Source organism: Equus quagga, chromosome 6 (assembly GCF_021613505.1).
Source record: "Equus quagga isolate Etosha38 chromosome 6, UCLA_HA_Equagga_1.0, whole genome shotgun sequence".
Taxonomy (NCBI): domain Eukaryota; kingdom Metazoa; phylum Chordata; class Mammalia; order Perissodactyla; family Equidae; genus Equus; species Equus quagga.
In genome coordinates this window covers 32,383,025-32,400,029 of record NC_060272.1, presented here as the reverse complement: position 1 = coordinate 32,400,029, position 17,005 = coordinate 32,383,025, and the positions used below count along the sequence as shown (strand labels likewise).

Sequence of the window (17,005 nt, the reverse complement as noted above, 5' to 3'; positions counted from 1 at the left end):
ATATGTCTTACACTACTACCCTGCTTTCTAATTCATCACTTATAAACAGAGTGGGTGTGATTTCTATTAAGTAGAAAACCTTTTAATAATTTTATTTTAGTTATTACAAAATTTACATTAAGAATCCATAACATAGGTGTAAATGTATGCCAAATTTGCATAAAAGAGTTTCGGAACAATAAACAATTTTGTTCAGTTCAGAACTTTTATAAAATATGATTTGAATATATATTTATATTATATATAGAAAAGCAAACTGCTTCTCTCCTCTTTGCCTAGCAGGTATTATCCAAAGCTACAATTCATTAGTTTAGCAGATAGAAAAAATATTTCCATTTTGCAGTAATCCATTTTTTTTCTTTCTTTTGTTTTCCCTTTTTTAAAAAAAATCAATATGCTCTGACAAACTTGCTTTTTTAAAAACTAAAGCATTTTAAATACGCACACATATAAATATGGCAAGGGAAAAAAAAAACAAAACAAAACAGTGAGCTCTTGATATCCAGATAAGTCTGCCACCAAAAAGGCCCCAAAACTGCTAAATTTGTTTTTGTAAATTTATACCAATATTAATCCTCTGACTCATTTGTACTTTAAACACAGTTCAATGCTTAGTTCTAATAATACGTATCTATTTCCTATTCTCCAGCCCACACAAAATTAAAAACAGAAAACCAGAAATTGGAGTGAACGGTACAGGATAGTACTGACAGCAGCTAGAAATAAAAATTGAGAACAGCATGATGTAGACACAAACTATTTCCAAAAGAAGACCACAACGAGCATGGCAAAGGATAAACCTTTTTATTCCCTTCAATAGACTGAGTGTTGGGGCAAAGGATACAGTGCATCTGCAATGGAGTTCTTGATAAAGGTCAAGCATTCTTAAGGATCATTCTTAGTTGTCAAGAAATGATTAAATTACAGGTAGTGTGTGCTGTTAGACAGGAAGATAATATTAAACAGACAGACTGTTGCCAAAAATGGTTAAAACTAAAAACACATGTATAAAAGCAGCTAATAACAAAGAGTTTAAGGAATGCACTTTTCTGAAATAATTTAGTCACCAAAAATGCTAAGTCAAAAAGGTACTATTATATTTTATATAAAACTAAGAAGAATACAAAAGTAAGCAAGATCATTTGCTCAGAAATTAAAAGTCTAAAGTATACTGGATTATTCCAGAGATATACTGTCCAATAAACAAGAAATGCAGTGGTTTTCCGAATTTATAAGTATGAAATCAAAGAGTCATTTGTTTTGAAAAGAGTACAATTCTTCACCATGTTGTTCTGCAAAACTAATAAAAAGACAACACAAACTTTAATATCCACACATTCAACACCTACCTTTCCCGCCTTGGTTCATGGCACCAGTATCTCGTCCACACTGTCCTTTATTATTTACACCAAATGTCCAAACTTCTCCATTCTTCATTAAAACACAAGTATGAGCTTTGCCCATAGCTACCTGAGTTACAAAATGGCCCTTCAAATCTGTTACCAAACCTATAGGAAAGATACAAATTTGGTAAGAAACAACAACAAAAAAGGCTTTCTTGAGCCTAGTAAATCACCAGTAATGTAAAAGGACCATTCCAATGCAGAACTTTTCATTTCTGGGATAAAATAACCCACCAAAATTGGAAATAAGTGGTCAAAAGACTGAAAGGGTATATCAATTCTGTAATTTTGTAATGAACCTTCAAAAGCTTAAAATATTATCACCCAGATGTGGGACAAATCTTTCCTGTGGCATTAGCTCAAGCTCGCTTCTCCTGAATGCTTGCTCTAGACGGCAACACCTGTCAGCAATTCTCAGAAGGGTCACTAGTTAGTTCTCAAATTTTCCTGGTCACAAAGAAGCCTAAAATCACGTCATACCTCAGTAAAACACTCACTAGAGTATACTGAAATAACATTGTTTTTGTAGAAACCTGCGATTTTTCAAAGCTGTATCTTTCAATCCTTTTTAACCTACAATGCTTTCTTCCACAATCTAATACAAAGCTAGTTCCTAAACTTCACTTATTCACATATTACTTTCATAAACTTGCTATATCCAAGTGCCATCCATATTATCTTTTAATATTTTTTGCATCAATTTTAAATTGACTGAAGCATTTTTACCCTTTTCAAGTAGTAATAACAGTAAAAAAAGATTTTTTCCAACATACACTAAAATAAAAACACTTTTTCAAAAATTAAAGTACTTCTTTTATTTAAATTACAAACAATATAATTCTTGTATACACTTTGGGAAAACTATTCTACATTATAAGCTCAGATATCACCTCCTTAAGGTGACCTTCTCTACCACTCTATACTAGCTTAGGTCTTTTTGTTAAGTACTTCTGAAAACTCCCATTTTCAGTATTTAGCATACTTGAAAGAGATATACATATATAGCAACAGTATTTATTATAATTAACAGCACTAGCTGACATGTCTTGAGCCCTTACATGTGCCAGGCTCTGTGCTAAGCATTTCATAAGCATTATCTCCTGTAATCTTATAACAACCATACGAAGCAGGTACTGTCATTAGCTCCCTTTTGCAAGTGGGAAAAAAAATGGAAGCAAGCTCTGAAAAGTTAAGTAATTTAAGCTAGTTAGCCAACTAAAAAGTGGCGGTGCCAGGATCTGAGTCTATATCCATAACCATAAAGCCACACGTCTCTAATATTTAAGTTCTATAATGCCCAGTTGTTTCTCACATCCTCAAAAAGAAAGGGATCACATCTGTCTGGTCCACCAATTCCTGACATATTATCTGTGCTCAAGAAATACATGTTGAATAAATGCACAAATTTCCATCAGCCTTAGTCAAGAGGACTTTAGCAAGCAATAGTTATATTGAATACTATTTTTAAACTATACACAAGCCCACCCCAAAATTTTGATTCACTCTGACCGTTGAGGCCACTTAGAACCTAAATATTACCACATTAAGCCAACTCTCATATCACCTGAGTACAGTTCAACTTAATAATTAATTGCTATTTATGTTTGATGTATGTCATTTCCCCAGCATGAGATAATCACTTAAATTTCCAATCAGAAACTTCCTAATTCTGGTTTCCTTTTGACAAAGAAATTCACAGGCTTTACACATTTACCTCACATAACGTCCTTCCAAGTTGGTTACCACAATTATTATACTCACTTCGAAGTGCTAGAAAGAAAATCCAGCAACCAAATATGACAAGTTTTTGAGATTAGTGTTTATAAATATAAAACTCTTTATTTGGCTGGTTCCATCCTTTATATCTACTACTTTTGGTTTATCAGTCACTCAGCCACTTAAGTAACTCCTAAGACTCTCCCATGCACCAGATGCTGTGCTGGGCACTGAGGATCTAACAGTAAATAAGAGAGAGAGAATCCCTCCCTAACTACCTAACAGGAAGAGATGATTAATCCACCAATCATAAATCAACTACGTTATAAAAAGCATTTCCCAGGGTACTACCAGGAACATGTCACGTGAGCATCTAACTGAGTCTATGGAAAGCTTTCCAGAGAAAGTAACAGCTAGGGTGGAGCTGCACTAGCCATATCCCATGATTAGCTTTCCCCAAAACCAGCAACAGTGTTCCCAGCAGTAAGACAGGAAGGAATCACAAAATGTTGTACTTGGAAAGAGATGTGAAAAATGTAGAAAAAGCACGCTACAAATGTTAATTTTCTAGACATATCTTGCAATTCATAATGTCTAGTCCTGGACTTTCTTTGTATAAAAGCAAAACGGCATTTAAGTTTAACTTACTTGAACTATCAGAGTAAATGGCATCTTTTCCAAACATGTACAGCTCTCCATCTTTAGAAATAACAGAACTACTTCCATTATTGCAGGCCGTATACACCACAATCTTTCCTTCCATCTTAATTATCTTTTTAGGTTTATAAGGTTTTGATTGCCGTCTGCTCTTAGCTTAAAAAATAAATAAAATTAATTTAAAGCATCCATGTACAAATAAAAATAATGACATAGAAAGCCAAGGAAAAAAACATTATTTGCATTTATGATACACTTTATTTACGTATTTTCACAAAGGCCTGGGCTTCCCAACATGTCAATTAAAATGAATCAACCTACAAGCCTCATCTGGTTAATTAATATTTAGGCTATCACTGTCAGATCCTCTTCTTTGTAGCACACTGGAATTCCCAACGGGAAACACCAATTTCCTACCAAACTTCTGGAAAGCACAATCTCTAGCTTAGCTACTTACATAATCAACACCATTCCATTATCGTGTATATAAAAAAGTTCCCTTTTTCCTCAAACTCTGCTCACATGTATTCTTATGCTAGAGCCTAGAAAGTAAAATCAACACCTAGTCAACGAGAGATTGTAAGGAAGGGAGATATACAAATGGAGGGAGAACGAAGAAATTTAAATGTGAGTGATTCAAGCAGCCTCTGCTCTCAAAAACTAAAACCCTGAAATGAGCAAAAGATGGGAAACAGCAATCTTCTGTTCCTCCAGTCGACTCCAGTTGGCAGATGCCTTTTGGAACAAAAACATATTGCTGTGCTGGGTACAATTCTGGAACTTAAAACACCATTATATTTTTTCATATAACATGATCCATTTACAAACATACGGCAACTACATTATCTGGTGCTCAAGCAAAGAAGAACGATGTCTTCTGAATGCTAGAAGGAAAAACTGATTGTGGTGACGTTTCTGAGATATGGTAAGACACTTCAGGCTATTTTAAGGGATGTTTTTCAGGGTAACTTTTATTTACTCACAGTTTTTACATTAGATGTTGACTTCAAACCTAATCCTCATAAAATGCTACCATGCTCTGCTACAATGCATAAAGTATATGAAAAGTTACAAAAAGAAATAAAATGACACGTTGAGGAAGACTGAACAGAAGTATAGGGAAGATAAGAGATAAAATTGTTTTTTCATTGCTTAGGAATGACTGCATCAGAAAGAAATAACACCAAGAACAGTGATCCATAACTAACATTATTACATGAGGTTATATAAAGTTTACTTCATTCTGTAATATTTATTCCTTCCAAAATTCTGGGTTACCTAAAACAATACATTGAAGTCAGTCAGTTTTTAAAAGTAACATCAACTGACAAAGTAGATGAATAGCCATGTATCCATAAACCATGTAAAAATTCACGAACATGAACTCTAGAGTGAAATCAGCAATCATAATTCTTTAAGGAAAAGTATAGCACCACCATTAACCAAATATGCCCCCAAGTAAAATCCTCTATTAACTTGGTGAGGTTAGTGCTATTGAAATTGATATACCTTATCTTAATAAATTCCACAGTATTTTTACTGAAGGTCCATTTGACCAGTCAACTTACTTGACTCTCCATCTTCTCCTTTACTAGCAGATCCTGTAAAGAAGATGCTTCCATCTTCTGCAACTAAAAGTGCGTGAGAGCCATCGTGTCCAACTGAGAAGTGTACAATCTTTGGAGATTTTGTAATTGGTAACTCAACCCATTTTCCTGCTGAAGGACCACCTTGTTTGATTCCAAGACTCTGGTATTTGCCAGTGTAATATATCTTATATATCAAAAAAAAAGAAAAAAACAGAATTATAATGCCTTTTGGAGTAGTGCACCAGGTTTCATACGAGAGAAAAAAAACTTCCATACTTCACCAAAAAACAAAAATAACAAGAATCCAAACCCTGTTTTAACACTATTTGACTTCTGTGAGCTCCACAGGAGAGAAATAGGCATATTTTTCCAAAAAGACACAGTTCATAATAATTTTTTCATATCTACTCAGGATATTTATAATCTTTCATTCTAAGTATCCTGAATAGATATGAATAAATATACCCCAAACTCACAACAGGAGGGAATTCATAAAATTCTCAATTCGTTTTTCACAGCATAAAAAGCCCTAGATACACATATACTCTATTAGACTAGTAATTTTAACTTTCAGAATTCTTTTACTTACTTATCTTACTTTATTGCCACACCCACTAGAGAAGAAAGAAGCTTCCCTCTCTATAGATTGACCTCTACAATCTATAACTTAATTATTCATGCTCCTACTTCCCCCAAGTTGTAGTCTGTGTATTTCTGCACATTTTGAGAAATTTGCAATGGATAGCCTATTCATCAAAATAAACACAAAATGTGAATTCACCTCAGCTCAAAAAATTATATAAAGAACTCCATAATTAAAATTAAATATTTGTAAAAATGTAACGTTTGATAAAGTTTATAAAGTCTCATAATCTTAAATGTCACAATTTTCTTTCATATTATTTCAACATGAATAAAATTTTACCATATAAAACAACATAAAATAATTTTAAATCAAAATTTAAATGTTTTTAAACAAAATTAAAATTTGATGCTTAAACATGTGAACTACATAAATGAATCAACTGACTGTCTCCTAAAGCAGAGAATATTAATTTTTAAGCCTAAAAGAGTAATCTACCTTTCCATTTGCTGTTTTCATTAATGCAAACTCTCGTCCGGCACCAAGAACTGCTGACTCTTCATCAAATCCTGTACCTGATAATACAACAAGATTAATAAATACCATTATTTTTTAACATGAATAATTTCAAGTACAACTTGTACTATTTTGGGTGATTAAAAAATCAGTTCAATTAATAAATCTCAAAGGATGACGAAACATGTCATGTGCCTGAATTTAAAAAAAACATTAACAATAGGTACACTACTCCAAGGAAAAACAAAGTTACCATAAGCTTCTCTATTTGCTCCACAGTAGTGCCAAACTAATTTTTTAAATATAGAAAAATATTTTTAAATCAATGTCAGCAATATTCCTTGAATTAATGAACGCCAAACTTTTGTTGAGCATCTACTAGGTATCAGGCATTAAAGAATGCATGAACTTAGCCTATTTGATCCTCACAACTATATTGTCCAGTTTACAAATGAGCAAACATAAAGCATGCTTAGGTTAGTCCAGACACAGAGTCATTCGGGCTTGAACAATGCGATGCAGATATTTGAATTAAGATATTTCAGATTCCCTGTTTCGTACTTTTTCTACAGAAGAACATTTCATGTACCTACTCCATGAATTTGAATACATATGCAAACATATACACACACAGACCCTTATGCACATTTTCAAATTATAACACTATAAGTAAATAATTATATATTACACATCTTATGATTTTGTCCAATTATACAAACTACTAATCAGTTTATGAGCTTTTTAAATTTAAAAACTATAATTTCAATTCAATATTTTTCTACGGAAGAATTAGAAAAATACTACATAATTAAATAAAATATGCAAAGTAAATGACTAATGTCAAATTTATGAAGTTTAACGAGATATCAGTCAAAAAGGTGGTCTTACAAAGAATCCCATAGTTAAAAAAAATGGCACAATTAAATCCGTAGCATGGCAGACCAATTTTGAGACCCTCATGGGAACTAGTGATCCTAAATTACTACTATGACACTGCAAGAGTAAGAATACTAAGCCTGAGAAGTACTCTGTGGTTGTCTGTATTTCTATATCCAAATGAAAGATTATTAATCAGTTTGTCAGGCCAATTATCATTTTCATAACCTATGGGATCATTTTATGGTTATCCTGAAAATACGCTCAAATAAAAATTAAAGGTTTCAATGAGAGAACTATGCATATTATTGCAGTAACATTTACAACAGAAGTTTTCAAAATTTTAAATAATTAAAGATGAAGCATATAAACTAATGACATACACAAGTATTGTCTGTCTATAATTCTTATCAAATGTAAATTTATTTTCTTTTGCTCTCTATTCAAAGTAAAAATGGAAATTATCAGTCACTTCCTTAAAATGGTGTTCACATACCAGATTCTGTTTTAAAGACCATATTTATTTACTTATGCATATTAATTCTAAAGTTGCTTTACAGTAACAAAGAGCAAAATAGCGGTTAAAATATAAGCTACACTACTGAAAACATAATGTTAATTTTCAAAAAAATACAGAATTTGAAAATTAAAATATGGCAGAAAGGCTTATTTGACCATCTTACTTATAATATGCAAGTCCTTTTCCAGATCAAATAGTGAGATACCACAGGCATGTAAGCATTTTCTGGCCAATTTAAGCTGTAATTCTTGTTGTAGCACAGGTTCAGTGCTTGTGGCAAATATTCTGACAACAAAGCCATCCTAAAAGAAATAAAATATCCACATTATTATATTGCATAAATTGGTCATTTAAGGCTCTATATTCCATCTAATAAAAATCAGATAATTTATGAGAGAGAGATTCCATTTACACCAGATAATCATGATTCAGAGTACTTACATCTCTTGAAGCAGCTATCTGATTAATATATTCTCCATCAGTGAATAAAATATTTTGACCTTCAGTGTGGCAATCTGTGCAAAAGAAGAAAAAGGTAATTATATTACAATATAAATAACTCACAAAATGACTTTATTCCTCTGTTGAAGTCAGAATGAGAGTTCTCCACGCAATAAGGATAAACTTAAACTCAAAGAGAGATAGTGCTTTTTAATAAAGAATTAGAAATTAGCAGAAACTAAATAATTCAGCTAATAATACTTATTATATTTTGTGCTTACACTTATAAATCTTCCATAATCAAGGACCTGAGAGCTCACCTAATTTCAAAATGAATTAATATTAGATGTAGTCTGATAATAAACATGCACCACGATGAACAAAACTATAATATTAGTTATAATCATTTCAATACCAACACATGCAATGTAGGCAACACTCTACCCTCAGACATACATCACAGTCATTAGTGTCACAGAAAAATACAGATAGACCTAAAGCTTCTGTATTTGAGGTCTATGGTGTCCAACTACAGATATCCCTTGCTTTATAAACTAGAACTGGTCGTTCAGTTTCCACTTAGAAGTTTAATGCTTATCCCAGTATTTTTAGCATTTAGGATGCCATACACTTTTTAAGTGTTCATCCTTTATAGAACAGACAAAGCTATGCTTATGTGTTTCTTTTTGTCTGAAAGGGCTCATATTTTGGCTGGAATACCATATTTTGTCAATACTGTATATATCTCTGTGGAACAGTACACTATATATTTTGAGCAAAATAATGCACAAACCTGACTGTAACAAGGGATACCAGTATTATAGAAGGACCACTGGACATGTGTTAGTGATTGCTACTAAATAACATGAAACTACAAGCAAAATCAACATCTAAGTATAAACTTGATCCTTTTGAAAAAAATGTTCAGCAAGCAAGTATAAAAGCACACACACTTCCCAAAATAACTGCAGAGAACTAGGATGAATCTCTCCATTAATTAGAATACCAAAAAAACATATTTCATTTCTATTTGTACCTGAATCAACAAAACATAAAATTCTGTTTTTGGAATGCAGTAATGAGCCCACCCAAATAAGCTGGATTACTCTATATCTTTGCCCAGGAGCTTCATACTAGCATACTTCCTTATTATAAATATGCAAAACACAGGCAGACCCTTACCAAATAGAGAATTCAGTGATCACAAACTGGAAATAGAAACTGGGAGACAAGGCCCACTGGTAGCCCAAGAGACTTGGTAATCAAAGAGAGGAGAAATCGAAAGAAAGAGTTCCTAGTCCACTGTACAGAATACAAAGAGGCGCAAGAAAGATGCTTCTCAAGCTCTAAGCAGTAAGATTTTAAACTAAAAAGCAAAGAAGAAAAACTCATTATAATTTCAGATAAACGCAGGGGTGAGGAGTGAAGCGGCGCAAGAAGAGTGGCAAAAACCCTCATGATCTGAGGCAACATGTCACCAGACATGAAGAGTAAATAACATAAAGATACAATATAAAAGGTATGCCAACATATACAGGCCAAAATGACAATTAACAGAAGAAAAAAAAGTATGTTTTACGTTCGTCAATGCTAGGTTGAAAATAACTTATTTCTAAACTAGACTGTAAGACAGGTTGGAACACGAAGCTCAAGGAATTACCAGATTTATGTCACTTTTAAACATGGTATTCATTACCATCTATAAACCTCAAAATTCACTCCTGCTCCTTCTTGATGGGAAAGCTACAGAGCAGACTTGCCCCTAATTAAAAAAAAAAGTACTATTGAAGAAATTGCAGTCCAGGTCAAAGAAACGGAAAAATGACAACGGTTTCTTCAAGCTTGAGGGCACATCTTCCTGCTGTGTGATTTCAAAAAGATTTTCTCTTTATCCATCATGTAGTGTTAGAAGGCAGCATCTTCAGGAAAACATCAAGCAACATCTGCCAGTTCAGAAGACACACAACATGGGACTATCTTCCCAAAGTTTGGTTCATTCTTCACCATGAATATGGCACTTATTTATGAAACACAGAAAGACACACTTGTATTGTTAAAAGCTGCATTTCATATGTTAAATGACATAGAAGGATTTAAACTGAATGAGGACATTAACAAGTCAATTTTTATCATGGTAGAATAAATAAAACAGCTGTAGGTAAACCATTTTCAAATGGTCTTCTCAGTCACAATCTCTATTAAATGATCAGGGTTTCTCAGAAGTAAATCTTTTATATTAGTATCCATCTGTTGGTGGCAGGGAGTTAAGAACTCTTCTTCCAGGACATTATCCTAAAATGACTTACACAAAGACAGAGTGATAGGGATGCTCATTATAGTGTAATCTATATGGCAAAAAATTGGAGGGAACTTCCATTCCAATATATTAATCAGTGGCATACATTTTAAAACATTAAAATGATGTTGTAGAAGACTATTTAACAGCCTGGAAATATATTCAGAATATTAAGTGAAAAAGAAAGGTTAAAAAAGCAATATGTAGCATATGATCACTTTTTTACAAATATGTACACACATACATAGGAAAAAGACAGGAAGGATATTCACCAATAAGTTAATAGTGTTTATATATGGTAAGTGGGGTTACAGTTAATTTTGATTTTTTTGCTTACATGATACTTAGACAATAAATATGATTACTTTTAATATATGTATATATATGAGGGGGCATGTTATCATTTAAAAATATTTATTATCATTATTACTATTATTATTATTATTATTAGGACCAGAGACATGGCCCAGGACTTATGATGATTAAAAAAAAAAACAACCCTGTAGACATATCAGAAAACAAACAGTTATCTACAAAATGGCTTTAATAAGTCATTAGTTTTCCAAAGTAGCTTTACTTGTGAAATATACAAAAAGTGGCATTTACCTTAACATGGTGTCATGTACACTAATTTGGATATATGTATCCATAACAATGTTCAAATAAATGTTTGACGAAGTTATAAGAATATTTTAAAGATTAACAAGCAGCCTGGGAGTAATTATCCTCCTCAATGTGTTCTTCAGAAGTAGCTCTCAATCATCCTTCAGATGGCCAAGTGCCCAGAAGTAATAAGGCTGCTTACCATGAAATTACTGATAGATACATTACACATTCAAGATTTTAATATAAACAAACTCCTTTAGAATGTATTAAAGGTATATGCAAATTCAAAGCCCTTACAATAGAGAATATATTATGTATTTGCCCAGTGTTTCACAAAATTTAAGACCCACTGCCTCAGAATTTAGACAGCAGAGTGATTTGAGTCATAAACACTACGTACAACCTCAAAATTATAAAGCCAAATGAATTATGTTCAACATGCCTTATCTGAGTATTATTAAAAAGTATAAATGATGGAATTAAAAAAAAATTCCTGAACAATCCTAAAATCTGTCTCTAAAAATCCTTTAAAATAAAGATGTGAACCCAAAGTGCACTGTCGTTAAAGTAAAAGTAAACAGAAGGTTCTTTATATCAGGCTATATGAGAGCTGGAGTTTTGGTTTTATTAAGAGCAGTGTAAAATAACACCCCAATAATTCAGCGCTGAAACAGTCTTGGTGGGACAAGGGGATCAGACTACAGATGGACAAGAATTTGAAAACAAATGTTACGCAATAAAAAATAAATAAATAAAGCAAGTAGGAAATCAAAAAAAAAAATTAAAACACTTTATACTGTATTTCTGTGTCTGTTTTCCTCACATGCGTTAACTTTATATAGCCTATAAAATGTTTCGCATGTCAAGATTTTTTTTAACCTACTTGTAAGCAAGCACTATTCCTTGCTAATCAATTTTTTATATGTCTAAATGGCCTAACATGCACATCTCTTAAATCACCTGTAAAGCAAACAAATGACTAGTTGAGTAACATACCTGGTAACATTACAGTACCATCTTGTTCCAGTGTTTCAGGGCTTATTCTTATGGCTGTCATGCTGTGGTTATTCACATCTCTATACAATAAATAACCCTGATAACAACAAAAAGTTTTGTTGTTATATGTTAAAATATTTTTTCATTACCAACTTAGCAGAAAAAGTAGTCACACAGGTGTGCATTACAGTTTTCTGAGATACAGTAATACATCAATATTGATGTCTAAAATAGATTACAGATTAAAAATATAAGAACACAGATATACTTCAATAAGAGGAATTGTACAATACTGCATATCAATTTAATCTACTATATTCCCAGGTACATATATTAGATATACTACACAGGACAGCACACCTTGTTCAAAATTTTTATATCACTTGACAAGTAAATAATAGAAATGACCACTGTTACTTTAACAAATATTAAAAAAAAAAAATGAAATATTTAGGTTAATATTTTAAAACGAATAGAGTAGTGGTTTTAGGTGACATAATATGCCATTGAACATATTTCTGTAATAATGTATTTTCCATGGCATTATTTCTTAGACAAAATGCAATAGGGGCAAATAAAAGTTTGATGAGACATTTTAAACCAGGTTAAGTTTTAAGAGACAATTATTGAGTAATTAATTTGACATTTAAAATTTAATTTCAAAATCTCCCTAATAGTTGATATAACAGGATTATTTTTCATATAAAAACAATAATAATTTCTTTAGTTTTCAAAAATCTTTTATCATTTGATGCTGACAACAAACTCTGAGCTGGGAAATACAGGTCTACAGGGACATCTTTATTCTATAGCCTTCCACAAGGGAACTTGGGCTTCACCTCTCAGGAAGGGAAGATATAGAAACAAACACTTCTAGCCCTTTGGCCATGGTTCATTTGCTTCTCTCCATGGGAGGAGAGTGATGTATCTGGCTGTTGACACCCAAGTGGCCACGTTAGTCAGGTGATGAGATCACAGCATTAAGAAAGTAACAGAGGGGATCAGCCCTGTAGCCGAGTGGTTAAAGTTCCATGTGCTCTGCTTTGGCGGCCCAGTTTCGTGGGTTCAGACCCAGGCACAGACCTACTCACTCATCAGCCAGCCATGCTGTGGAGGCATCCCACATACAAAATAAAAGAAGACTGGCACAGACATTAGCTCAGAGCTAATCTTCCTCAAGCAAAAGAAAAAAGGAAGATTGGTAATGGATGTTAGCTCATGGTGAATCTTCCTCACCAAAAAAGAAAAGAAAAGAAAAGAAAGTAACCTGGGCCCAGCTCTTTTCTCTCTGTGGTCATACTTTGTATGATCCTCCATGCAGGTGCAGGTAGCCGGCTACTGGGTAGGCCACACAGTTTCCTGGAAGGTACTGATCTAGACTTAGAATGGAGGAGTTTGTGGAAGAAGCTCTAATTTGGACTCAGGGCACAGATACATCCCCAATTCAGATTTGCCAATGACAAAGGCAGTCTTTCTTATTTAAAGGCCCACTTCAACAAAAACTCCCACAGAAGACAGTTTTATTCACATTTTACAGCTAAATAACAGAGGATCGAGTAAGTTAACTGAGTAGTCCAAAGTCACACAGCTAGTAAGAAGCAGGGCTAGAACCCAAAGTAAACCTCCTATGAATTCTAAGCTAATGTTCCTCACACTACACTATGCCATTGTTACAGCCATGTTATTAAAAGTATACCATACCTGTTTAAATACAAGTGGTATTATTTATTGCTTAAATAAGTAGGAACCACGTTTTAAAAGATGAGAAAGAAAAGTATGGTTTGTTGTGAATATTCTCCTACCTGAGCATACCCTAACCAAGACTTTTTCTCCTTTCTGTTTCTGATGCGAGATGTCGAATTGTATATATGGCCCTGCAAAATAAAAAGTTAGCCTATGAATAGTTTCAATTAATAACCAATGGAAAATAACAAATGCATAAATGACATGTAATACATATGTTTCCATTACGATTTTTAAAGAAATACTACCATGACAAAATTAGATGGTACTCTAAAAATGAAGTTGAAAACAAACAGAACACAATTCAGTATGGATATAACTTGTGCTATGATTAAGAACTGTAAGGAATCATATTACCCTAACTGTTCCACTGTATCCAGAGCCTATTTTGTATAATCCATCCTTGCACAAAAGATAAAGAAAAAATCCATCATTCTGAAGTAGACATTGATCATCTTCATCAACAGATATTTCTTTCAGTGGCCACTTGTGCATTAAAGCTGCCTTCTTAATACCATTGCTGAACCAGTCCTGAATTTGAATTTTTCCCACCAACACTGCCTGTACACTTCTCTGTAGTGAATTTAGTATCATTGGCACCTATTCAAAAGAGAAGAAAAAAAAAGACATTTTTAAATGTCCCAAACACAGAACAGACAAAATAAAAATAATTTAGTAATATATCATCATTTATAAGAAAATAATTTGTTTGGAATGATCATGCTTGGCATGTAAGCAGAAAGTATGAACAAGAAATTCACCAATAAGAAGCAAATCCCAAGCACGCCAAGATAAAAATGTCAAAGCCAAAGAATATTAACTTGTATTTTTGATCAAAAACACTGACGTATGCATGTTTCTCCAAAACACCAAGTAACCAGTAGTGGCTATTATTTTAAGTTTTGTGGATGAAAACATTCTAGAGTAGTAAAAAGTATAAACACTGGACAGAAATAAAATTATTTGTTGTATTAGAAAATACACAAGCCAAAATGATCTCTTTTGTATGATATGTATAATCACTAACGTGCTAACTCATGATAATGAAGCACAAAAGCATGAGAGAAACAGTGCTGCTTCCATAGATAAAATAACATTCCCAGTCTTTCTCTTCTACTTTGCTTCTCCATTATGCCTAATATCCACTGACATCAAAAATTTTTCATCATATCAAAACTTGATTGTGTTAACTGTGTATTCATTCAGCATCCATTTAACCAATACTTATCAAAGACTTGTTAAATCCCGGGCTTTGTAAATGAGCCCTCCAGAATCACCAGCATGAGACCAACACTGCCACTAGAGGAAACTTTCTGCTCCTCATCAAATGCCTCTCACCACCCAAGGAGGACTGCCACACATCCAACTGCAGGACCAGAGCCCAGGGCACTGTACTCAACTATGGGTCTACACCTGCACTGTCCAATATGGCAGCCACTAGCCACATGTGACTACTGAGTTCTTGAAATGTGGTTAGTGTGACTAGAGGTGTGCTTTAAATGTACAATACAAACTGGATTTTGAAGACTTCATATAAACATAAGAACATGGAATCAATAAATTTATACTGATTATATGTCGAAATTATTTTTTGGATATACTCACTTGAGTAAAATACATTATTAAAATTACCCTCACCTGTTTCTTTTTACCTTTTAATATGGCTAATAAAAAAATTTTAACTATATATGTAGATTACATTATATTTCTATTGGACAGTACTGTTCTAGAGGATAGAGCTTTCAAAGGGATAACTGACCCACTGTTCACAGAGATTCTTTTCCCCTTCCAGTTTTAAGGCCTGTGACTCAGCCAAAATACATAACTTTTATTTTTAGAAAACTTTTATATATAATTGAATACTACAAATTATCTCCCTAGAAACAGCTACACCAAACTTACAGCTGTTTTATCTACAATTAATATCCACATTTCCATACAATATGCCAAAGCTTCCATTGTTAACTTTTTTTTTTTCTTTCAGATACTTTCTATCGGTGTCTATTACCAAAGAGGATGCCTCTCCTCCCTTCTCAAATTCTCAAAATGGAGATACACAATAATTTCTGGTTAAATCCATATTCAGAGGTCATTTTACTTTGACTGTGTAGTCATGGTTTCAGAACTAAGCCAAATTGTATAACATCCTCCATCTGCCTCTGTGTATAATTTCCCTTTTTTTTGTTGAGTCAACAATTGCCCCATTTTTGTGTTTGCTAAGTCTTCCCTACACTCCTCTCAATAAAGTCAAACATGTCATTTCTAATTTTGTCCCTTGGCAACCCACCTCGTGAAGCCCAGCTCCTGTCTAGACTAAGGACAGGGGCAGGCATAGAAATTAAAAGTGTTCCATACCTTGCATGTTCAAAAGCATCTTTACCTTCCCTCAGACATGACTGATGGTTGAGCCAGGGTTAGTGAACATCATTGTCCCTTTGAATTTTGAAGGCATTGTTCTGTTATTTTCCACGCCAGTATTGCTTTTGAAAGATCCAATGCCACTCTGCCTGATCTTTGGTTCGTAAAGTGTCTTTGCTCTCTGGAAGCTTTGCTGTCTCTTTATTATCTGTGTTCTGATTTGGAAAATTATACCTTGGTGTGAATCTTTTTGCATTCATTGTGTTGAGCACTCAGTATGTGTTCTGTCAATCTGAAAATGTCTGTCTGTGGGGTAGAGGAATTCTCCTTATAAGATTTCTTAGGAAATTTCTTCCACTCTGCTTGAATGCCTATTAGATACTGGATTTCCCGGATCGATCCTTTAATTTTATTTTAAATCACCTATTTTCTCTCTCTCTCTTTTTCCTATTTTCTGGGGACCTCTTCAACCTGATCTTCTAACTGCTCTGACTTTCTTTTCATTGCTGCTATCTTATTTTTAACTTATAAAAATTCTCTCTTGTCCTCTGAGTTATTAAAAAAATAGAATACTGATGTTTAATGTAAACAATTTTCTTCTCTTATCCCTCTTCGAAATATTAATTACAGGGTCAGCCGGGTGACGTAGTGGTTAAGTTCGTGTGCTCCACTTTGGCAGTCTGGGGTTCATGGGTTCGGAGCCTG

The 17,005-nt window shown here is 33.3% G+C and overlaps 1 protein-coding gene across 9 annotated transcripts in view; it reads right to left on the bottom strand.

The window, feature by feature from the left end:
- MYCBP2 (MYC binding protein 2) overlaps window positions 1-17,005 on the bottom strand; it is a 255,562-nt gene that overhangs the window by 188,715 nt on the left and 49,842 nt on the right. For all 9 annotated transcript variants that reach the window (XM_046664365.1, XM_046664367.1, XM_046664368.1 and 6 more), the window contains exons 6-14: window positions 14,300-14,542; window positions 14,002-14,073; window positions 12,200-12,296; window positions 8,302-8,375; window positions 8,024-8,162; window positions 6,447-6,523; window positions 5,345-5,549; window positions 3,768-3,932; window positions 1,350-1,508 (exon numbers count right to left, since the gene is read on the bottom strand). In XM_046664365.1, the coding sequence (XP_046520321.1) occupies window positions 1,350-1,508; window positions 3,768-3,932; window positions 5,345-5,549; window positions 6,447-6,523; window positions 8,024-8,162; window positions 8,302-8,375; window positions 12,200-12,296; window positions 14,002-14,073; window positions 14,300-14,542 (1,231 nt within the window). The remainder of the gene's footprint in view (window positions 1-1,349; window positions 1,509-3,767; window positions 3,933-5,344; window positions 5,550-6,446; window positions 6,524-8,023; window positions 8,163-8,301; window positions 8,376-12,199; window positions 12,297-14,001; window positions 14,074-14,299; window positions 14,543-17,005) is intronic.